We start from the raw sequence: 24,133 nt of genomic DNA, 5'->3' as shown, positions 1-24,133 counted from the left end.
GCGAGGGGAGGGCGGAGTTGGAGGCAGGAGAGACCCCGTCCCCTCCCTCTCTTTCTCACCCCTTCTTCCCAGGAGCCTTTGCTCCACAGACGATCTGGATTCTGCCTTTTCTCCAGCCGGGCGCACTTGTGCTTCACCTCTCTGCTAGCCATACCCACCTCACCCTCTTGATTCCCTTTGTCATCTTGCTAATAAACTCCTATTCAGCCTCCAGAACCCTGCTCAGGTGGCCTAACTTTGGAAAGCCACCTGGTCACTTACTGCCTCTCCAGCCACACCTGTTCAGAGTGGACACTGTCAGGACTGTCCTAGACCATGACAGGAACTGTGGTGTTACTCTGCACTGGGTGCTGGTGGGACTGGAACCTTCCCCACTGTACAGGGTTGGCTTGGCGGAGAGGGAGCCGGGAAGGGCTGGGGGAGGGGCGATGGCCCCAAAGGGCCCTCCCTTCTTATTCCCCTATCCTGCTGGAATGCCTAGAGCAGGGCGGTGGAGGGCATAGCAAGGCTGAGGTTTTTCTCAACGATGAGCTTCTATAATAGCTGACATAAGAGAAGCCCTTGAGACCCCATCCCAGAGCTGAGCTCTGCCTGTTCTTTAGCTGCATTCTTGGCCTTGTGGGTGGACCTGTGGGTGAGGACCTGGTTGGGCAGGAGGCCAGTTCTCTTGGATCCACTTCTCCCTCAAACTGGCCCCATTGGAGCATCCACACCTATTCTACAAAGGACATCAACAATATTTATTCATGGAGGCTGCCAGCTACATGACACAAAAGTGCAGGGGACCAAGAGAGCCTGAGAGGTGCTGGCTGAGGGGCAAGTAAGGGGTGGAAGAGCCCAGTAGGTAGTATCTGGCAGCTAAATTGCTTCCTGGGAGGGTTCGGGTCCTCTTTGGGGCTGCTTTTCTCAGGAAGTGGCCACCAAGACCCCAGGCAGGGGCAAACCTTCTTCAGTGGGACCTTGGCTTGAAAGCCTACTTGTCTGCAGTTCCTCCTTCTTCTTTCCCAGGCGGAGCCCCTGGGCTGAAGGCAGGGGCGGGAGGAGGGGTCCAGGGCCAGGGCAGCAGGCAGGATGCTGCTGCTTGCTCTTGAGTCCCCAGCTAAGGTCAGCACCAGCTCCTTCCAGAGCCCCTGACAGTCTGTGGAGCCTGCAGGGAGAGAGCCAAGGACAACTGGTCACTGCCAGTCCTGCTGTAGCCTCTTGGCACACATTCTTTTTCTGGACAGGATGGACACTAGGAGCAATGGGTCACAGTTTCACTTTTCTTGTTTCTAAGGTAGATTTTTTGGTTTTATTTTCTGGACTCAAATTTGTGGGCTCAAGAGATCCTCCTGCCTCAGCCCCCAGAGTAGCTGGGACTACAAGTGCATGACACCACACCCTGCTGCAAGGTTAACTTGTCCCGAGAACCATGGCATTCTCTCCTTCCATGTCACTCAGCCTTTTTGCACCAGATGCAGCTATTTCTAAGCTCTGGTCTCTAAGGAGTGCAAATCCCTATAAGAATAATAACACTGACCAGGAAAGGAGGAGGGATCCAGGGCTAGGGCAGCAGGCCTAGCCTGCTGTGTGGCCTTGAAGATCCTGAACCTTTCTTAGTATCATTTTCTATTAAAAAGAGGGAAGTAATTACCCTGCCCCATGGAATTTTCAAGACGATTAGGTATGTGATCCCTGGGCCAGGGCTGCTGTATCCCATGGAGGGGGTAGATGAAAAGAAGGAAGGAGATAGGAAGACTCATGCCTGGAGTTCACCGACTGAATAGAGCCAGGCTTGTCAGCTCTACTTTTTTTTTTTTTTTTTTTTTTTATTTAGGAACAGGGTTTCACTAAGTTTCTGAGGCTGGCCTCCAATTTGTGATCCTCCTGCCTCATCCTCCTGAGTCATGAGGATTACAGCTACGCACAACTTCACTGCTATGGAGGAGGAAACTGAAGCGTGGTTAAAGTGATATGGCTAGAAAGCATAGTCACAAACTGAAAGTGTGCCCCAGGGTTCTTTCCATATATTTTCCCAGTGCAGCCTGCCCACTCCACCTCAGGCAGGAGGAGTGAAAGCTCACATCCTTCCCTCCCTCTCTCTCTCTGTACTGTGGATGGAACCCAGGGATGCTCTACTACTGAGCTACATCTCTGGTCCTTTTGATTTTTTAATTTTGAGAAACAGTCTCAAGTTGCCAAGGCTGGCCTCAAACTTGTGATCTTCCTGCATCAGCCCCCAGAGTGGCTGGGATTACAGGTGGACACCACTGTGCCCAGCACATCCTCATTTCTTCATGCTTGCCTTTTGTTGGTGTCTGATTCTGAGATCTGCTCTCTCCCTGCCCCCAACTCCCCCACTCTGCAGAAAGCCAGCCCAGCATCTCCTGTGACAAGCAGAATTCATCTCACCTGCTTCTCCCCTGCCTTGGGAGCTTAGGGTATCAAGGAGGCTGAAGATACCAAGGGTGCCAAGGGTACTGAATGTCCCAAGGGTTCTGAGGATGATAAGGGTGCTGCGGGTACTGAGGGTGACAAGGGTACTGAGGGTGCTGGAGGCTTGAGGGTGGGGTCCTCGGGGATGTAGACAGTGCTCTTTTCTTCATGCATCTGTGAAGAGAGGAAACAACTCAGTGGGACCTCTCCCGGGCAGGGCAAGTGTCCCTGATGTAGTTCAACTAACTGGGTGAGCCAGGAGCGCAAATGGTGGGTGGCGAGCGCCACCGTGTGGTCATTATGAAAAATGCATGCCGCTTTGTAACTTGCCCCTGCTTCCTGGGAAGCTCCGTCCAAGGAGGAGACAGGGTCCTTGCGCCACAAGAACAATGGCGAGGCACTCAGGTGAAACACAGAGAGATATTAGAGTTGTGGTGGACACTGCCGTCATCACCCATCCTGGAGGGATTCCGGGAGGTTGCGCAGAATCCATTTCTGAGAGATGAGGCACCTTCTAATAGGGCCAAAAAGGGAATGGCGGAAGTGCAAAGGAGACAGGAGGTGGGTCTGGGAGGTGGAGTAGGGTTGAGGCAGATCAGGTCTGCCTTGTCCTCAAAAAAGACTGCCCCTCTGTGGTCCTGGGGAATATCCGCCTCACCCCCATCCTCTGGGAAGCCACCTCCCCTCCCAGGTAGACCACCCAGGGACCTCAGGTATTGTCTGATGGCTTTTGCTCCTATTGATACGAGATTTGATTACTCCCAACCAAGGACTACTGAAGGTATACGTCTGAGAGAAGTTGTGAATTTGGGATAAATCCTAAAGATTAAAACAAAATATTTATGGAATTGGGATAACGTTTCTGGTTTATTTCATTAGCATGCAACCTGTGTGGTTTCTAAGTGTGGCATCTCAAACAGTTTTTGTTCAGAATGAAAATAATTGTGCAGAGAAAAAGGAAAGTGTATTAAAAATGTAATTCAACAGAATTACATTATGCTGGAGAGGTAAAGGGACAGAGCAGGATATAAAACTGAATCCCAGCAGCTGAAGAGGCTGAGGCAGGAGGATCTCAAGTTCAAAGCCAGCCTCAGCAAGAGCGAGGTGCTGAGCAACTCAGTGAGATCCTGCCTCTAAATAAAACACAAAAAAGGGCTGGGGATGTGGCTCAGTGATCCAGTGTACCTGAGTTCAAGAAAAAGAATATAAAATTGAGTGAGTAATATGATCTCAAGAAAAATTATACAGAGAGAAAAAGAGAATGAAAGGAAAGCATATATACCAAAAATATTAGCAGTTTTTTAAATATTTTTTTTAGTTGTCAATGGACCTTTATTTTACTTATTTTTATGTGGTGCTGAGGATTGAACCCAGTGCCTCACATATGCCAGGCAAGTGTCCCAGCCTACATTTGCAGTTTTGTTTTTGTTTTTGTACTGGAGATTAAACCTACCAGGGCTTTCTTTACCACTGAGATACAGCCCCAGCCCTTTTTATTTTTTATTTTATTTTGATACAGGGTCTTGCTAAGTTGCTGAGGCTGGCCTTAAACTTGCAACCCTTCTGCCTCGTCCTCCCAAGTTGCTGGGATTACAAGATATGTGCCATCAGGCCTGGCTCCAGAATTTCTTTATTGGGTTTCCTAGTCATTTTATAATTTAAAAAAATTAAAGAGTTAATTCAAAAGACTTATTAATTACATATACAAAATTATATGAATCACATAAATCATATTAAAGTTATATGTGGATTATGGTGGATATTAGTTAAAATTACCCTGGAAACTTTTGGTATGGTTTTAAAAATACAGAGCCAAACGAAAGGCAGTGATGTCCCTCCTTCCAGGGTGCAGAGACACAGTCTGGTCCTCACCCTTGTCATGGGGACATGCAGGAGGCATCCTCCACCATCCAATGCAGGTGAGCCACGGCAATAACAGAGGGAAGAGAGCCCTACCTTAAGCCACAGAAAGCCCAAATTATGGTATGTTTTTAAAGAAACTGAGGTCTGCTACATTTCACCATTTACAGCTTTAGAATAATGTACTGACACGCTTCTGTGTGCTGGAAGAGTGGCATGTTGTAAAATTCAGTTTTTGTACATTACTTGCAGGCTTATTCATATGTGGACCTGGTTCTGCTGAATTAAACTCTCTGGGCAGGTGTATTTTTACCTGGGGAAACTGCAGTTTTACAAGGTCTCTAGGTGGTTCTAACAGAGAATGAAATTGGGCATTGCGCTTTGATTCTTAATCCAGGCTGGAATTTAGAATCACCCAGCAAGCTTTAAAAATATTCTAATGTCCAGGCCCAACCCCCAGACCAATTAAATCTAAGTCTCTGGGCTAAGACTGGACATTGGAATGCTTTGAAAAGCCACTAGTTCTCAGATGTGCTCCCCCCACCCCCAGTACTGGGGCTGGAACCCAAGGTCTTGAACATGCTAAGCAATGGCTCTGCAGCTGAGCTTACATCCCCAGCCCTGAGATGTGATTTTTTCTATTAGAATCACCTGGAGGGCTTGTTAAAGCAGAGTTCTGCTTTTGGATTCAGGAGGTCTGGATGGGATGTGAGAATTTGCATTACTAACAAGTTCCTGGTACTGCTGCTGTGAGGTGGGGGTAAGGGCAGACCTCAGAAGTCACTGCCAGAATACAGCTACCTGTGGATGCTCCATCCACAGCTCTGACCATAGGCTGCTTCTGTGTCCTTTCAGGGAGTGCAAAAAGAGAGGTACACATACACATGACCCCCTCCAAAGCCTGGGGTTCAAAAGGGAAGAGAGAGAAGAGACTTCAAACCACAAGAGAGGCAGTCTCCCAGGTAGAGGAGCAGGATAACACAGGTGTGTACCCCAGACCAGAGGATGCAGGGAGGCGGGGATACAGCTGCCTGGCAAGGGGACGGGTCTATAGGACTCACCTCCCAGTAGACGGCATCTTCAAAGCAATTGTCATCAGCAGCTTGTCCCCAGAATGGTAATCTCAAAATGAGCCCTAAAGAAAGTTGGAGGTCACAAGAGGTCAGAAAGCACTTACCACCCATCCTAGCCTTTGCTCTCAGCTGGGACCCACATCCCCCCAGTCCCACAGCCAGAAGGGCAGATATGAGGGAATCCTGGGCGCTCCCAGCTCACCCTGGAACATGCTCTTGGGTCCCCCACTCAGGAGCCCCACAGGGATGCCACCTTCTCTGGCCCAGCTGCTATCACTTACCCAGGATGATGCCGCCCCCAAAGGCCATGGCCAAGGTCAGCAGGAGGCCGTATGCCTGGAACTCGCCCTGTGTTTTTGTGGTGGACCAGGCCTTGAAATGGTGAAAGTCAAGGGAATGGACTATGCTGGGCAGAGAGAGAGAGGGCAGGTCAGGGTCCCACAAAGATGCCAGTTGACCACTTGCTGCCACCCCACAAAAGTGCATGGATACCAAGTCTAGACAAACCCTGTCCCTCAGCCTTCTCATCTACAAAATGGGGGCGCTGTACAAATCAGTCATCTTTCTCTGAGACTTTTTAAAAATTTTTGGTACTGGAGATTGAACCCAGGGGTACTTAACCACTGAGCCACACTCCCAGCCCTTTTTTGTATTTTATTTAGAGACAGGGTCTCACTGAGTTGCTCAGGACCTCACTAAGTTGCTGAGGCTGGTTTGAACTTGTGATCCTCCTACCTCAGCCTCCCGAGGTGCTGGGATTATAGGCTTGTGCCACTGCACCTGGCCTCTCTGAGATTCTTATGGAAGGAATGTGGTTGGGGAGAGACCCACAGCACAATGGTCCAGAGTAAGGAAGGAAGGGGAAAAAGAAAGATATTGGACCCCAGAAGGCCAGAAGGAAGGAGGGATGGAGAAGAAAGGAGGGGGTCCCACCTCCCCGCACCTTCTCTGCATTTACCCTGGATCTCCATATATGTCAGGCTTGGCATAAACTGCCGTCACAGCACCCACGATGCCACCTATGATTCCGGGGATGCCATGTAGGTTGTGAATGCCACAGGTATCCTGGATCCGCAGCCGGGACTCCAGGAATGGCTGAGGGGGGAGGTGGGTGGTACTCAGCAAGGAGGCTGCAGCCGGGGCTGCAGGATTCTGGTGGCCCTCCTATACACAGGGACCCAGGATTCTCCAGCCCTTGGCTCCCTCCCTAGGAATTCCCCCCCCCCCACTTACAGGAAAACAGCCCCAGCCCCTGCCTGGGGCCCTCACCATTATATACACAAAACCCAGGGTGGAGAAGAAGCCGCACATGAAACCAACGATGAGGGAGCCGTAGGGCATGAGCATCATCTCCGCAGCGGTGCCCACGCCCACCCCTCCTGCGAGCGTGGCGTTCTGGATGTGCACCTGGCAGGGCGGGCAGAGCAGGCAGAGGCTCAGTTCTCTCCCCGGAGCACTGGCATGAGCTTCCACACTGCACGAGGGTAACACCCAGCCAGGAATGGCTCAGAGTCCACCTCAGCAGGCCTGGGCAGCCCTCTGTGTGCTCTGCAAGCATGCCACCCACCCAGCCCAGCAGGCCTGGGCATCTTCTGTGTCCTATGTGCTGCTGAACATGCCAGTGGGCCAGTCAGTGCACCTGCATGTGCTCTTCCTGTCCATACCATGCCTGTGGAAATACATGTCCCCATCCCATCAGCTGATGCTGAGTGTCAGCCTGCCCCAGGGGCTGTACTGCTTACTGTGGGGACTGGTTCATTCCGTCTCCACAGCAAGCCTTGGAGATGGGTGTGCAGGTGAAGAGACAGAGGTGCAGGCAGGTTAAATAAAAAGCGCAGAGCTGTGAGGGGCAGAAAGATGAACCTATTCCTTTAGTCTATTCGACATCCCCCCTGCATGTGGCTTTGGGAGCAACAAGTGTGTTCCCTTCTGTGCCTGAGGGCCACCTCTGTGTCTAGTGCAACTAGGGACCATGACTGGGACCCTATGACAGGTCCTCCTGACAGTGCCTCAGTTCATAAGTCAAGAAGTGCAGGCCATGATGGGGAGCTGGCATCTCCACTTTTGTTTTTATAGAAAAAAAATCTGCCAACACTCATGAGGTCTGTCCCTCCCACCTCAAAATAGAGGTCCCAGCGGTGTGACATGAAGGCTGTGGATGTGACTCAGTGGTAGAGCACTTACCCAGCATGTACCAGGCCTTGGATTCCATCCCCAGCACCACAAAATCAAAACAAAACAAAAAACCACAAAAATCAATGGTGTGTGCCGGGTGCAGTGACGCACACCTGTAATCCCAGCTGCTCAGGAGGCTGAGGCAGGAGGATCACAAGTTGGAGGCCAGCCTGGGCAACCTAGCAAGACCCTGTTTCAGAGAGAGAGGGGGGAGGAGGGAGGGAGAGAGAGGCAGGGGGAGGGCTGGGGATGTAGCTCAGTGGTAGAGCACTCCTGGATTCAATCCTCAGTACCACAATAAAACCCAAGCAAATGGTATGATAGAAAGGACACTGTGTGCCACCATATCTACCCCGTAAACTTCATCAGTAAAGTGAACAAGGGATGCTCCTAAAGTGTGTGGGATGGGGCTGGGGCAGCTTGAAGAGCCTGAGGGTTAGTGTCTGGACTTGGCTCCAGCAACGTGGAGGAAGACCTGAGGCCATGCTCAGCCCATGGTGGCTGTTGGTACCCAAACAGCAGGAGGAGACTGAGGAGCAGAAGGAGCCAGCCTGTCCTGAGCAGCCCACAAGCAGAATCTCAAGAATCTGTTTCTACTGGGCGCGGTGGCGCACAACTGTAATCCCAGCTGCTTGGGAGGCTGAGACAGGAGACTTGCCAGTCCAAAGCTGGCCTCAGCAATGGTGAGGCACTAAGCAACTCAGTGAGACCCTGTCTCTAAACAAAATACAAAATAGGGCTGGGGATATGGCTCAGGGGTTGAGTGGTTGAGTGCTTCTGAGTTCCATCCCTGTATCAAAAAAAAAAAAAAAAAAAGAATCCTGTCCTGGCTTCTGCCCCACACCAGGGATGTTCTGATCAGTTTCTTCACCTGAGAGATGGAGAGCTCATTCAGATGCTGCTTGCTTCTGGAGGTGTTGGCAGGTCGTGGCCATCAGTGCCCACCAGGCACAGGCAGGCAAGAGGTATCCCTCCCGAACCCTGAGGCCCCCGCTACTCACCATGTCCAGCTTGCCCTTCTTGTTCAGGGCACTGGACATTGCCACGGAGGTGAGCACACTGGCCGCCAGGGAGCAGTAGGTATTGAGGGCAGCTCGGTGCTGGGCATCCCCATGGTAGGACATGGCTGAATTGAAGCTGGGCCAGAATATCCACAGGAAGAGGGTGCCTGGGTGGGCCCAGAGAGGACCAGGATCCAAGGGAATATGTGTTAGAGCCCCCGCAGAGACCCTGCCCTTCAGCGCTGAAATGCCAAGTGACCTTATGGCCCAGCTGTCCCCCACTTCTATAACTTTGCTCAAGCCAGGGGCTCCTCCTGGAAGGCCCTCCCTGCCTTTCTCACCTGCCTCTCCCACTCAGCCTTCCACAGCTGACCAGGAAGTCAACTGGTCCCCCTGTCCCACTCCCCCAGCACGGCAGGGTAGAATCTTCTGTCCACTGTAGGGAGATTATGTGGTGGCCCTGCTGCCTCACGCTGCACTGTGAGGACCTCCTGAGGGAGGGGCTGGGCTCTAAGATACCAGGGAGGCCTGGTCGCGTGGGTTCTCATGAATGAATGGGCACAGGAGGTAAGAATGCACACCTTGCCCTAGCCCAGGGATGGAGTGGCCAGTTCCTGGTGACCACTACATCTGCCTCAGAGCAATTCAGGGCAAACATTAGGAAGAGAGACAGACTCCTGGGGTCCTAGAATCCTCTACCGGCAGCCTCCCTCTGCCTCTCCCCGGTATCCCACAGCGGGACTCAGGAGTGATCATGACAGCCCTGGTCCATCATGGCAGTCTCCACCCATCAAGGCCATCCTCACCCCTCAGGGCAGCCCTGACAAACCAAGGCAGCCCTCAGCCACCCTGGCCGCTCTCACCAATCATGGAAAAGAGGTCCGAGTGGTACGCAGAACTCTGCCTCCGCTTGCTCTGCTCGAGATTGCGTCGGTATAGGATCCAGGTCACCGTGAGCCCAAAGTAGGCACCAAAAGTGTGGATGGTCATGGAGCCCCCGGCATCCTTCACCTGTAGTGCAAAGAGCCCGTCAGGGTCTGGCACTGTCTGATCCTCCCTCCCCAGCATTTCCTACCCTCCCCGACAGGCTCTCAACTGTCTCTTGACTCCTCAGGCTGCAGGGCACAGCCTGGGGCCCCCACAGACCAATCAGCTGGGGAAGGGACAGTGGGAACCCCTGAACCCAGCCCGGAGGCCTGTCACCTAACAAATGGGATGATCCCAGATGGGGAAACCCACACATGGAGAGGAATTTGCTCAGTCACACAGTCACACGGAGAGTTAGAACCCAGGGCAACCCCCTAGTTTGTCACCTACTGGCCTCCTGGAAATTCTCCCCTTCCCTTGGGTCTCCAGATTTCGTGTTTCATTTTACACAACTGCTCCAACACCTCCCACCTGGACTGCCATTACCCACTCTTGCATCCTGTCACGGTCCTTGCTCTCCAATCACCAGGCCAACCTCCCACTACCTGCCCCTCTCCATCCCCCTAAGTTGGCACAGGCAGAATCGTCCCCTCCTCGTCTGTCCCTTCCTGTCCCACTTCTGGCTTGACTTCTTCTCAAGTTCCTCATTTGCAAAGTGGGGGAGGTCATAGTGACTTAGCAGGGCTGTTGTCAGAATTAAACTAGACAGCTTGTAAATGACATCTGGCTCGGGCCTGGCACTCAACAGGTGCTTGATAGCCGTAGGGCCCCTCCCCTCTCTTCAGCCTCCTTCCCACTCAGAACCAGGCTCAGAGGACCAGACCAGGTTCACTCCTCCACTGGAGCTGGTTGGACTGTGTCCCCCCAGTTCATATCTTGGAAACTTCATCCCTAGTGCAGAGGGGACCTTTAAGGGGTGATTAAGTCACAAGGGCTCAGAAGTGGACTAATGTCATTATTGGGGGTATGGGCTCCTTACCTCCAGAGCAGGTTTATTATAAAAGTGGGTTCATCCTTTTTTTAGGGGGGTGGGGGTACCAGGGATCATACTCAGGGGCACTTGACCACTCAGCCACATCCCCAGGCCTATTATGTATTATATTTAGAGATGGGGTCTCACTGAGCTGCTCAGTGCCTTGCTGTTGTTTGTGATCCTCCTGCCTCAGCCTCCCAAGCAGCTGGGGATTGCACGCGTGCGACACTGCGCCCAGCTTGTCCTCTCTTTCTTGTTCTCATCCTCTTTTGCCTTTCTGCCCTCTGTCCTATGGTTGCTACTGGGAAAAAAATCTAAGTAAACACTTTAGCTTTGTTTGCTCCTACTTGACTTAAAAAATCACTAATTTTGGAGGTCACATGGCTGAAGCAATACATAATTAGTTTCCCACTAGCTTTGCTGTAGATAACACCTCTGGTGAGTGGGTTATAGTGATAACAGTTGCCTAGGTTACGTTTCAGGCTACTTTTGCTGAAATCGCTGACTCTTCACTTGGGCCTGCAGATGCTCCGTGGGTGACTGGGACGGGATGAGAAGGCGAGGCACCTCTGCCTTCATGTTGTCTGTCTCCTTTGCTGCCTTAACCTTTGGGTCAGATTCTACAGGCACTGCATGTAGACATATGGATCATTTGAGAAATGTTGTATCCAGAACTATAATACAGGGATAACTTGACCTAGACTTGCCTCCTCTCTCCTCTCCCCTTTCAGGGTTAAAGACACCTATCAGCCACCAAGACCAGAAACACCAGACCATGAAAGGGGGGAAAGAGGTGGCACCTGAGTTTCTAGAAGATCTCCACCTATTCCCAGAAAAGACATGAATATTCCTCTGCTTTATTAGCCGCCCACGCTCCCTTTCTCTCCCTCTCCCCCTCATTATTCCTGTCCTATATCTGTAACCCCTGTACCCCCTGGAGTAGAGAAGCTGGCTTGTGAGCAAAGCTCCCTCTTCTCCATCCTTTGGTCAGTGAGTGAAGCCTTTTTTTCCTCCTGAACATTCATCTCTTCTTCCTTGGTTTTTCTAAGGGACGAGCCTTCTGACCTGGGTTCGGTAACACTTTTACAAAGCAAGAAGGCTCTCAGCAGGCACCAGCCCCTCAACCTTGAACTTCCCTGCCTCCAGAACTCGGAAAAATACATTTCTGTTCATTATAAATTACTCAGCCTCTAATATTTTGTGATGGCAGCATAAAATACACTAAGGCAGATGGGAAACCCAGACAGAGAGGTCAGTGTGTCATCCAAGGTCACAGAACTTGTCGCTGACAGGGCTGGGCTCTTGACTCTCAACTTCGTTGAGTGCCTTTACTAGCTCTGCGTCCTTGGATGAGGCCCTTAGACTCTCTGAGCCTCAGTGTTCTTACCTGTGAAGTGAGGGTAATGACTGTCGTCTCTAAGATGAGAATTTGGGGAGTTAACCCACGTCACACATTCAGAGCAGAATCCAGTAAAGGACACCGCTCCTTACATGTCATTGAGGATAATTGCATTTAAATTTGTCTCAATGAGACGCTGAAAGATGCTCTAAAAGAATTACTGTAGCAAAGATTGGGACAGGGTTTTCCCTGTTAAGGAGCATTCCCTGCCTCTTCATTAAGACCCCAAATGCTGCCTCTGCAGTGGCTTCAGATCTCAGAGCCTGGCCTAACTTTCTTCTTCTTGACCCTAGTTCGTCCCCTAGGCCCGTTTATTCTCCTCCTTTATTTCTCTTGAAACATCCTCTTTCTTTTCATGCACCAAACCAGTTCCAGTCCCATTATCTTTTTACCAGAGTGACCAGGATGGCCTCTTACTGAGCTCCCTGCCTCCCCTGTTCTTGTCGCCAGAGTCAAAGTGACATTTTCATTACATGGGTCCATCTGTGTCATCCCCCTGCTTAGAACCCCCCCATGGCTCCCCCCTGCCCTCAGGACTCCTGAGCACCGACTCCAGGGGTCTTCGTGATCCAGGCTCCTCCCGCATCCCTGTCACCTTTCTAAACTCCCTTCTCAGCCAGATTGAGCCACTAGAGTCCCCTCTCTGCCCAACAGGCCCGCCGACTCCAGAGTCCCTTCACTGGACAAATACTCCGTTGAGCACCTGTTGGCACCCGTTAGGGGCTGGGATAGAGACGGCCCAGACAGAGTGGGTTCTCTGCCCTTGTCAGGAAAGGCCAAGTGCCATGAAGGAAACAGAACGGGAAACAGGAGGGACAGTGCCTGGGAGGGGACAAGGGGAGCAACACTGTGCAGGGGAATCCAATGAAGCCTCAGCAATGAGCAGGATGAGGACAGCTCTTCCAGGCCAAGGGAACAGCCAGCACAAAGGCCTCGGGCAGCACCTGCCTGGTGCGTCTGGGAAGCAGGCAGGAGGCCACGGGCAGAGCACAGAAGGTCGGGAGAGGGTGGACCAGAAGCTTGGGGAGAAGGGTTGGGGTCAGGACATAGAGGTATTTAGAACAAGTTAGATACTATTCTAAGTGAAGTTCAAAACCAACACTGGGTTTGTATTAGGGGATGGTCCCATATGCAGTATTTTAATTTCTTTTTTTAGTTGTTGATAGATTTTAATTTTATTTATTTATATGTAGTGCTGAGAATTGAACCTAGTGCCTTACACATGCCAGGCAAGTGCACTACCACTGAGCCACAGCCACAGCGCCCCCCCCACACCATATGCATTATTAACAGGCCATTTTGCTGGTGGAGATTGGCCTGATGGGGTGAGTGGAGAAGGGGCCCTCTTTCACCCAAAGGCATCAAGGAGGTTCCTGAGAGTCAGAGGTCCATGATGCCCCTTATCTGGGCCAAGGAATCAGCCAACCCTAGAGGGCAGCATTCTTTCCAGAGTCCATGTGAATGGCAAGTTGTGCGGGACACAACACATGTACCCGTACAAGGACACTCCCCTGGGATCATTACAAACAGATTTGTTCCCTCTATACAAGCAGAACAATCTGGAGAGGTAGCATGCAGGCAGGAGTACGTGCAGGAACTCCCCATTACTTCCATCAGATGGAAAAGAAAGGGGAAAACACCAACATTCAGAGAACACTGCTCTGCCCAGGGCTGACGTGTTAAGCAGACTATCAGGTCTGCCCAGGACATGCCATTACTCCTACTGCAGAGATGAGGAAACTGAAGTTCAGGAGGTTGAGTGACTTGCCAAGCTGGCATGTGTCCCTAGCCCTCCCTTTCTGTATCCTCACCAGTGTCCCCTCTGCCCCCGACCCCAGTCTGAGCCCCGCTCACCTCTAGCAGGTTGAGGAGAATGAACTCATTCACCGTGAAGAGGGTCACTTGGAAGAAGGTCATGATGAGCAACTGGACTGGGCTGACTTTGCCCAGAACTGCCCCAAAAGCCACACAGACAGAGGCCACGCAGAAGTCAGCATTGATGAGGCTGTGGAGAGATAGGCCAAGAGGGGCTGGGGCGACAGCACCAAGTGACTCTCTAAGCCCGGGGCTTGAGTCTGGACTTGGGTCACCTGTGGATTTGGGCTGATGGCTTAACTCGAGCCTCAGTTTCCCCACTTGTGGTAATGGGAACGTAACATTTCAGGCTGCACAGGTAAAGTGCCAGGAGCAGAGTGGCACCCACAAGATGCCACGCCCTGCCCTGCAGCCCACACTCTTTGCAAACAGTTTGTGTTGAGGGTACCCTAGTGGAGCCTTATTTGGGGCCCTGTTCTGCTTCTGTCTTCCAGCTGTCCTTCCAGAATGTCCTTTCACTGTCTCCTCTTTCCCTGATTACTCCAGCCAACGTGGCCTCTGCTCCAGACCTTCAGCCTCATCCTGTGCATACCTGCCCCACTGGCTATCAGGGCCTTTCGGGGACTTGAGCTACTGAAGCCTTCCCTTACCTGCCAGAGAGGCTGGGGGGAGGGGCTGGGGGGGAGAGACACACACACTGACTGACTATCCTTCAGGAAGGAGGGGTCTCGATGGGACTGGGAGGAAGGAAGTGGCAGGATGATGCCCAGAGAAAATGGAGACAAAGGAGCAGGTACACAGGCACTCTCAAATCTGGGCCCAGTAGAGGACTGATAGAGAGGTGGACAGCCAGGAGGACACTGTATGGCCACAGCAGATCCTGGTTCCATCCATACGCCCATTTTGCCTGACTGGGGCCTCCTAGTCCCCTGACAGCAGCAAAGATGTTCTGGATTCCAAAGCAGACCCTGGATGTGGCTCTCAGCACCCTGAGAAACAGGGTCTTGCTAAAAGTTGCCCTCGCTGGCCTTGAACTTGTGATCCTCCTGCCTCAGCCTCACGAATCACTGAGATTATAAGTGTGCACCATTGCGCTCTTTCCCGAAGGCTCTTGATTCTGTCCCAGGAAGCATAAATTGCTGCCATGGGATAAAGTTTGATGAAGGGATCTGACCATTCAGTGAGAGGACTGCTTTGCCCACTGACTTTTGGCAAGTTAAAATTTAAATTTATTTAAATTTTTAGTTAAATAAAAATTTAAATTTTTAGTTAAATAAAATTTTTAGTTAAATAAAAATTTATTTTATATCCTGTGTTTGGTGTTGTGGGTAGATGGAGGCTTGGAGGAGGGCACCTCAGAACACAGGAGACTGAGTTACTTGGTGGGGAGGGTCGAGTGGTACTCATCAAACAGAAAGTTATCAGAGAAAGGTCATTGAGAAGAATGCAGGTGCAACTTGAGGACAGGGCTGCCTACTTTTGGAGTCTGAAGCAGAAAGTTTCAAGCCCTAAACCCCACACTTGGTGCCTGTCTCACAGCTCTTTCTAATGCCTGCTCCCTGGGGGAGGGAGTAGAGGCATTGCTGGCAGAGAATCCTCAAGTTGCTGTACTCCTTATTTCCTTGTTCAACAAGGGACCTTCTGAGGCTGGCTTAGGCCTCCGGCTCCCCTATCTGGGTTCCAGGGGCTGTTTTCTCAGGTCATAGGGCTGGATAATTTTGATGTGCTAGGGTGAAGGGTCTGGGGCTTTTGTCCCTACAGCCTCTGTCTTGGAGGAGGAACCTTCCCTCATCACCTGAACACCATTGGAAGTCCACCCTGAAGTCACTGAAGCAGAATGCACAGGTGGGCACATGGGCGTGTGTGTGGGTGTGGGTGTCCATCTGTCTGTCCATTGCAGGCCCAACCTGACCTGGAGAAGCCCCTTACAGCCCCAGGCAGCCAACCCGCCCCACCCCACCGTCCAGGCCCTGCCCCCACCACCCTTACCTCCCACCCACCCTTACCCCTCCCCCCTACCCTCCCTCCTTACCTCTCTCACTCACACACACACACACATACACACACACACACACACACACACACACACACACACACACACGGCGCCCTGCCTCACCTGTGGGTCCCACACCCACTACCCCGCCTGTCCGCCTCTCCCTCACCCACGTCCTGCGTGGCCTACCAGCTTCCCCCACCCCACCGTGCCAGTCCCACTGCCCTGCCCAACGGTCACACCCGCTGGCCGCCCGGCTCTCACTTCTCGATGCCCAGGAGAATGTAGCCGCCTTCAAAGTGGTGGAGCCAGCCCTGCAGGAGCAGCGCCCACTGGATGCCGAAGGCCGCCAGCAGCAAGTTGAAGCCCACTGCGCTGAACCCGTAGCGCTGCAGGAAGGTCATGAGGAAGCCGAAGCCCACGAAGACCATCGTGTGCACGTCCTGGAAGCCTGCAGGGAGAGCGCAGCCACAGCCTTGGGTCTGGCCCAGGACAAACCTCCCGGGATCTCTTCGTTTAACCCTCCAAGCCTCGTCCCCTCCATGCGAGCATCCGAACCCTGGGCTGGGTGGGCATAGTAAGGAGTGGCTCCTCTGCTAGAAGAACTGTCACCATCCCCACTAGCATTTTTGGAAGGGATTGGTCTGGGGGATCCGAAATGGAACCCTAGCTTAGACCACTGGGTTATAATGTCAAGAGATGCCCTAGAGCTTCCCTTGGGAATGATAGCTTCCTGGTTCCATACTCCAATCCCAATGGCTCTGCCTCAGATGGGGGTGGGCAGCTGGGCATTTGAATTTAGGGCCAGACCATGAGTCACACCCAGGGTCTAAGGTCCAGAGTGCAGACCGTCTGGGGTCCTTATGCCCTGCCCTCTCCACCAAAAATCTTTTTTCTTTACTATGGGAAATCAATGCTCTTCTGACCAAACAGTGACTTGACAGGCCAAGCACATGATTGCACATCACCAGGCACATTCCCAGGTCCCACCACCTCCTGCAGCCAGTAAACTTCCCCATATCACTGACACTTGAATTTGGACCCCAGATCCTGCATCTCCTAGATGGATGACTCCAGGGAATTTACTAAACACACTTGGGGCTCAGCACCTTCTGTAATGCTGGCTTCATAGATGTTGCAGGTATTAAATGCAGATGTGTATGTAAAGTGCCAAGCCATGTCTTCCCTGTAACATGGACAGGGGTAATTGTTAACTACTTCTGAGTTCTGACCCAATTCTACCAATTCACAATATTGGCTTGAAAAGCCACTCCCCCTTTTGAGCCTTCACCTTCTCAATGATAAAACTGAAGAGATAAATTTGAATGATCCGAATATCCTTCCAGTCCTGATATTACTTCTAGACTCCAAGAAGATGACAGAAGACCAAGAGCTTTGAGAAGCAAAGAATTACAGCAGTATAAGACACTAAAAGGAACTGCAAGGGTCACAGGACGCAGGGACCAGGTTGGAGGGTTCCCACCAACCAAATCTGGGACAGTTTGAGAATCAAAATAATTATGTGCCATAATGAATTAAAGCTATTTAAATATAGGAATTCATGAGTCCATAATGATAATAGGTAAACAAATAGATGAGGTGGCAATCGGACTCTTGCTTACAGCAGAATGCTGGGACTCCACCGTAAAAGGTGGGGAGAGTGCTCGAGTTGGAAAATCATTTTCACTGTAAAGATTTTATCAGTGGATGCTAAATGCAGGGGGAAATTTTGATAAGGAGCAGGACATTTTCACGGTCTTAAAGATTCTCTCTTATAGATTGCTTATTAGTTGCGAGGGAGGGCGAAAAACAACCATAGTAACTACGCAGGTGGAGAAATGAGACTATATTCTTCACTGGGTGATCAAACTTAACATGACCAATGAGGGACAGATGGACATTTTGTGCCTCCAGATGTGATACTGGAAATACATATTGCCTCATATCACCTGTTTGTATCCTAGCTGGGACTCCATAAATCCAAGTCTAATCACAAGAAAATATTAGTCAAACACAGAACAAGGAAACCTGTTGTTAAAAGGAGCAAGACTGTATTCTTGAAAGATATCGATGTCAACCATAATGTACATCCGTAAGAATGGGATCCTAACTAGAATAAGATATATTCCATGCTTGCATAATTATATCAAGATGGATTCTGTTGTCATGTATAACTAAAAAAAACCAATAAATAAAAAAGATGAATTTATGTAAAAAATAAGTGTCATACAAGACGAAGAAAGGGCCTTTAAAAAGTTCCAGATTAAAAGTTGTGTCAAAGCTGGGCACAATGGAGCATGCCTGTAATCCCAGCAGCTCAGGAGACTGAGGTAGGAGAATTTCGAATTCAAGGCCAGCCTCAGCAGCTTAGTGAGGCCCTAAGCAACTTAGGGAGACCCTGTCTCGAATAAAAATAAATAAATGTAAAAGCAAGAGTTGGGAATGTGGCTCAGTGATTAAGTACTTCTGGGTGCAGTCTCTGGCACACACACAAAAAGACGTGCTAACTAAATATAATATCTAACTCTATACACTGGATCCTGTATTTGGCTAGAGGGTATGCAGGGGAGAGCTATAAACATCATTATTGGTCAACTAAGAAAATCAGATATAAACAGTGAATTAAGGTAATGCATCAATATGAATTTGTGAAGTTGAGTGCTGTGGCTATGGAAGAGAATGCCTACATTACTAGGAAATTATATAGAGAGTATTTAAGGGCAGTGGATTCTAATTCATGTAACTGGCCCTCAAATGGTTTGGGTAGAGGACAGTATTTGAGTGTGTGCTGGGATTGAGGCAGGAGGATTGAAAGTTGAAGCCAGCCTCAGCAATTTAGTGAGACTCTGTCCCAAAACAGAAAATAAAAAGGATTTGGGTTGTGGCTCTGTGGTAGAGCACCCCTGGGTTTAATCTCTAGTACCCAAACAAAACAAAACAAAAAAACCCAGAAAACCATCTAGTATACTGTTTCTTTCTACTACTTCTGTTTTAGTAACCTTTGTAAATTTGAAATCATTTCCAAATACAAAGTTTAAAAAGGAAAAGGGAACTTTTCAGGGGCTTGCCAGGCCACTGCCTCCTCCCCGCTTTCCCCATTCCTCCCTCCCTCCTGAGCCCCAGCTGCTCTGGCCCCCTCTGCTCCTCAGTCCCACTCCAGGGTCTTCACCTGTGGTGGTCCATTCACCTGGGATGGCTTTGCCCTCAGAGTGGCTACAAACTTCTCCTCCTGTGGATCTCAGCAGTGTGCCGTCATCAGAGAGGCCTTCCTCATTACCCAGTTTCAAGTGGGTTCCCTCCCTTGTGGCAGCCTCTTTTCTCTCATAGTTCTTAGCACAATTTGAAATTATAGGTTGGTTTGTTTTTCTAGCCCATCAGACTAGGAAAATCCAAGAAGGTGGGACCATGCCTATTCCCAACCTCTGTGAGTGCACCCAGGGAGACTCTCAATGAACATCCACAAGTGACTGAAGAGCTTTTGTCTCAGCAGCACCCAGCTCTCCCAGCAGTGCAGAAGTTAGGAAGCCCAAGGGGGAATTTCCAGTCCAGTATCTGCCACCCACAGAGCTGATATGTTCTGGTGGCCACTGAAACCTGATTAAGGTAGTTGGGGGCAATGCTTGTATTGTAGCCACCTTGACCTTGTCTGCCCCATCTGTCCTCATCCATCTCCCCTCCAGGCTTCTTTGAGGCCCATGTCATGTCCACAGACCCCTTGGCTAGTAGTCACCTAGAGGAAGCATAGGGGACCTGGAAAAATGAAGGGCAGGGATACAAGCTGGTGTGGGGGAGCCATGGGCCCCCATCCCCGCCTCACATGATGCTCTGAACTTCCCTTAGAGTTTGGCTTCTGTGCCATGTTGACGCGAACAAACACCTTAGCTTAGGTTTCTCAACGTGTGCAGCTGATTTCATGCATTATCATGTTTCATGGTTATCACGTTTCCAACGGCCGGCCGTGGAGGAGGCTGAGCTGATGTACATGAGGCACCATAAAAGGTATTGTGGTTATTCTGGGAAGAACTGATGGGTGACAGACTGAAGAGAGCTGTGAAGGAGAGGGAGGGGTGCATTCAAATGACAAATCCAGAAGCATGGAGAGGAGCCGAATGGCAGGGTGGCAGGTGGCAGGATGGCAGGGCTGTTGACAAACACAAGGAAATAGGAGGGAAGAAGTGGTGTGGTGGGAGGGAGGTTCTGGGTCCGGTGTGCTGGCCATGGTGAAGCCGACATGACCAACAGGGATGAGGAAGGGGGTGAGAGAGCCCCAGGCAGCTTGGGAGAGACAGCGCCTGGCTCTGGGAAGCAGAAGCTGTGGGCCAAGACTGGGCAGGCCTGTGAACAGAGCTGGGAACCAAAACATGGGAATACAGAGAGGGAAAGACTCAGGTGGAAGAAGGACTACTGTGAAGCTAGCAGGCATGGCGGGGACACACACTGGCAGGGAGGAGGAGGGACCCCGGTGTTTGTTCACAGAAGATGGAGCCTTTCAAGGAGAGGGTGCTGATTGCCTGGTAGCACAGAGGAGCCATGTAGGCAGAGGCAGGGCTGAAGAGTGTCAAATGGGCACCTGCAGTGCTGGGGTCAACTTCCGTCTCTCAGTGGCCCCAGAGCAGGAGCAGGTGGCCCTCATCTCCCCATCCTTCCTCTCTGCCTGTTCCCCTCTCACCAGTTCTCTGTCCCTCTCCCTGATCCCTGGGTTCCCTGCCTCTCTGTGACCCTCTTTTGGGGTGTCCCTATTTCTTTCCTCTCCCCAGTACACAGATACCAGCTTCCTGCTCCCCGGGCATGAACCTTTGTCTTTTTCTCCTAACCTGGTTCTGATATAGCACTGAAATGTATCAGTCATTGTTTTCTGTTTTATGAGGTTCGGGGCTGCCTAAAATGAAGTAAATAGTAATGATTTGTATGACTTCAGCAAAGGACATAATCTCTCTGGTTCAGTTTCTCTACTGGTAAAAATGGGGGATAAGCCAGGTACATGCCTGTAATCCCAGAGACTTGGGAGGCAGAGGAAGGAGGATTTCGAGTTCAAAGCCAGCCTCAGCAAAAGTGAGGTGATAAGCAATTCAGTGAGACCTTGTCTCTAAATAATATACAAAATGGCTCATTGGTCAAGTGCCCCTGAGTAGTTCAATCCCTGGTACCAAAAAAAAAAAAAAAAAGGGAAAATGGATGGGAGATAATGACAGTGCTCAAATAGCACTTGGCCCAGAGGTTCTGAGGCCAATTCAAGGCCTGGTACTGGCCTGGTTCTTTAGTGATTGCTCAATCATATGAATTGTTATTTTTTTCCTTTTCTCTTTCAAGACTGAACAGATGTTTTGCATCTGGCTGGCTACTTGCTGAGGGCCAGTATATGTCGACCCTCAGGCTCCCTCCCCAGGCTGCCCTGCCAAAAACTGCTTCCTGCACCTGGAGGTCCCTGATGGGTGGAGCTGGCACTGCTTGCATCAGCCACAAGAGCTGCCACCAGGGGGCGCGCGGTGAGCACGCAGATGTTCTCTCCCTTCTCACAGCCACAAGCTACACGCCACCTCAGGGCTCACTCTTTTTTTCTTCATAGAGGAGTCCCCCACCAAGCTTGTTCTCATCGAATCAACCTCTTGGCAGACATTTCCTTCAGCCACTCAGGCTGAGGTCACTGGCCCTAATGGAAGCTTCAAGATCAGCAGTGGATACTGCACCACTGGCCTCCAAGGCCACAGCAAGGGCAGGTCCCCAGTTAGTTCTGTGCCAGCTTCTTGCTGAGGGGTTCATACCTGGGAAGCCGTCCTCAGGCCCTCCTGAGCCCTAGTTCAAGACAGTTGGAGCCAGACTCTGCTGGGAACCGCAGATGCCCAACAGGCTTGCTAATTCCCTGTGCAGGAATGAGGCCCATGCAGGTGCCGATGGCCAGGAGCCAAGACCTGCGAAGGTTCCACAAGGGCCTGCCCTCATCCCACACCCTCAGGAGTTACCTAAGCTGCCCAAGAACTGAGGCCTGGGGTTCCAGCTGAGCAAGGAAGCCTCATACCGTCTAGCTCCTCACTATTGCCATTGTGACCTGGAGCCTGGGAGAAGGGAAAGGTAAGACCAGAGTGGGAGAGTGAACCAGGAGTGTGGGCTCAGATCCCAGGGCCGCTCCCCTGGCTCCTGGTCCCAATTAGTTTTGCAAGACACTTCTTTTTGACTTTAGTTTCCTCATCTATAAAACAGGAGTCCCAATAGTGCCTTCCTCATGGTGTGGTCACACCAGTTAAAGGAGGGAATCTATGTGCAGTTGGAGGGACCTTCCTGGCCTTGCCAATGCACCCTGAGGCCAAGGTTCCCTCACTACATACCTCCCCTGTGTCCTTCTGCTTTGATGGCCAAGTGCTCCCCTACACTCATAGAGGAAATTCAGGAACCCCGTTCATGAACAGGGATCTCTTTACCCTTGGCAACTTCCCCACCCCTCTGACAAACCCTACTCTTGTTTTGGAGCACTCACTTTTGGGCTGCCGTGCCTCTACCTCTTTGCCATGTACTACTTCCCAGGAAACTGTCACAGCCTGTATGCCCAGAGCATAGGCCCCACTGAGGGTGTTGGGGTCTACCTCTCTGCTTCCAATAAGTCTGGGAATCCTCTGGGGTCAGAGACCCAGAATATTGAACTTGTTTGTTCAGAGTGATTGTAAGCTCTAATTTTCTGGGACAGTCATGGCTTATGCCTCAGTCCTGTTATGTCACAACTAGCATCTTTCCCTTTGCTCACAGAAGTCTCTTTAGATGATATGTTACTTGATCACTCTAAAGAAAAGTGCCTATTGAATGAATAAATGAAGGTAGAGCATAAAAGGCAAGTAGGTGGGTGTGGAGGGAAAGATATAGGAACTGGGGAGATGTGAGAACTGCACCCCTGCTTCCAGACAGGGTGAGTTGCTGAAGCACCATTGTAAGATCTCAAGGCCCTCCACTTACCTGGGCATGTAAAGGACCACAAATGCCCAGGGGAGCCAGGTGTATTGGCACACACCTATAATCCCAGTGATTATAGGGTGAGACAGGAGGACTACAAGTTCAAAGCCATCCTCCCAAACTTAGCAAGACCCTGGACAACCTAGCAAGACACTGTTTTTAAAAAAAAAAAAAAGAAAGGAAAAAAGAAAAAAAGGTCGGGGGCTGGGAATGTAGCTCCATAAATTGCCACTGGATGCAATCATCAGTACCAGAAAAAAAAAAAAAATGCCCATGGAAGGGAAGCCTTGCCCTTACTACTTTCCTGGGGGCCCAGTTCTGGGGCAAAAAAGGCAAGCAACAGCTGGAGGGATAAGTTAAATAGGTAAAGGGAGCTTTAAGTTTGACTGCCTCACCATTTGCCTGGTCGTAACCCACCAGGGAGAGGAACAGTGGGCAATGTGAAGAGTGAATTTGGAGCCTCAGTTCCAAGCCCACACTTGTCAAGATATGTTTTAAAACATAGCTCTAGCTGGGTGCTGTGGTTCACATCTGAAATCCCAGTGACTTGGGAGCTAAGGCAGGAGAATTCCAAGTTCCAGGCCATCCTGGGTAACTGAGTGAGACCTTGTCTCAAAACAAAAAAGAAGAAGCTGAGAGTGTGGTTTAGAGGTAAAGCACCCTTGGGTTCAACCACAGTACCATAAATGAGTGAATGAATGAATAAATAAATAAAACATAGTCCTTAGTGCAGTCCAGTAGCTGTGGTCTCACCGCAGGGGGCACACCTTTTTCAGTCACCTTCGTTCTTTCAGGTACCATATATCTATATGACTGTACCCCTCCATAGTCCTAACTTTTTGGCAGCCACTTAATACAGTTGGTTTCCACTAAGCCTGGAACCATCCAAATGCAATCTTTTTTCACTTAGGCTGCCATTCTGAATATAAGCAGTTGTTTTTTGGACCTATGTGAAACATTATCTCTGGAGGTAGCGAACCCTCCATGTACAAGCCATGGAGGGAAAGAATATTGGTTGATATAGGTGCCTGTTGGAGATGAACTTCAGGGTCTCTTCCAAAACTAACAGTTCCATGACCATGTGAGCACCCACAGTTAGAAGAATTGCTGGTAGATGGAGTAGAAAATCAGAAAACACTAGAGAATGGAAAGAGTCCTGGGCTTGGAGGCTGGAGGCTGGGCTGCCCAGAGTGACCTTGGGCCAGTTCTTCTACCTCCTAGCAGCCTAGGGTCCTCGGATATCTGTGTTTGGTGCTCTTCTGGTGATTGTGCCATTACAAAGTGGGAATTACCTATGTATACCTAGCATTGTGCCTGAGCTGTCTCACACCAGCCTTATTCCACCCCGAGAGACAGGTCTTATATTACCATCCCTTTTCAATAGACCAGGAAACTAAGATTCAGCAAGGTTATCATTTGCCTAAAACTGCCCACTTGGGTAGCAGCACAGTCATGACAGGAAGGAGGTCTGTGATTCCAGGGTCATTATTTTAACTACAGAACCAAGGACACAGAAAATTCAGGGGGTTCTGGTTGATCTCCAAACCCAAAAATGATGGGTAT

At 50.5% G+C, this 24,133-nt stretch overlaps 1 protein-coding gene and 1 long non-coding RNA gene across 2 annotated transcripts in view; one reads left to right on the top strand and one right to left on the bottom strand.

Moving 5' to 3' along the window:
- Positions 1–716: 716 nt before the first annotated feature.
- The window catches only part of Rhcg (Rh family C glycoprotein), a 24,189-nt gene continuing 772 nt past the window's right edge, over positions 717–24,133 (bottom strand). The window contains exons 2-11 of the mRNA XM_005320132.4: positions 15,896–16,082; positions 13,678–13,828; positions 9,388–9,535; positions 8,525–8,691; positions 6,618–6,755; positions 6,307–6,443; positions 5,630–5,754; positions 5,337–5,410; positions 2,392–2,589; positions 717–1,147 (exon numbers count right to left, since the gene is read on the bottom strand). Coding sequence (XP_005320189.1) covers positions 2,416–2,589; positions 5,337–5,410; positions 5,630–5,754; positions 6,307–6,443; positions 6,618–6,755; positions 8,525–8,691; positions 9,388–9,535; positions 13,678–13,828; positions 15,896–16,082 — 1,301 coding nt within the window. The 3' untranslated portion in view covers positions 717–1,147; positions 2,392–2,415. The remainder of the gene's footprint in view (positions 1,148–2,391; positions 2,590–5,336; positions 5,411–5,629; positions 5,755–6,306; positions 6,444–6,617; positions 6,756–8,524; positions 8,692–9,387; positions 9,536–13,677; positions 13,829–15,895; positions 16,083–24,133) is intronic.
- The window catches only part of LOC144378007 (uncharacterized), a 23,177-nt gene continuing 20,333 nt past the window's right edge, over positions 21,290–24,133 (top strand). The window contains exon 1 of the long non-coding RNA XR_013439427.1: positions 21,290–21,700. This is a non-coding gene — a long non-coding RNA (uncharacterized LOC144378007). The remainder of the gene's footprint in view (positions 21,701–24,133) is intronic.

Source organism: Ictidomys tridecemlineatus, chromosome 5 (assembly GCF_052094955.1).
Source record: "Ictidomys tridecemlineatus isolate mIctTri1 chromosome 5, mIctTri1.hap1, whole genome shotgun sequence".
NCBI classification, from domain to species: Eukaryota; Metazoa; Chordata; class Mammalia; order Rodentia; family Sciuridae; genus Ictidomys; species Ictidomys tridecemlineatus.
The sequence above is the reverse complement of the archived record's forward strand: the minus strand, read 5'-3'. Positions and strand labels throughout refer to the sequence as shown.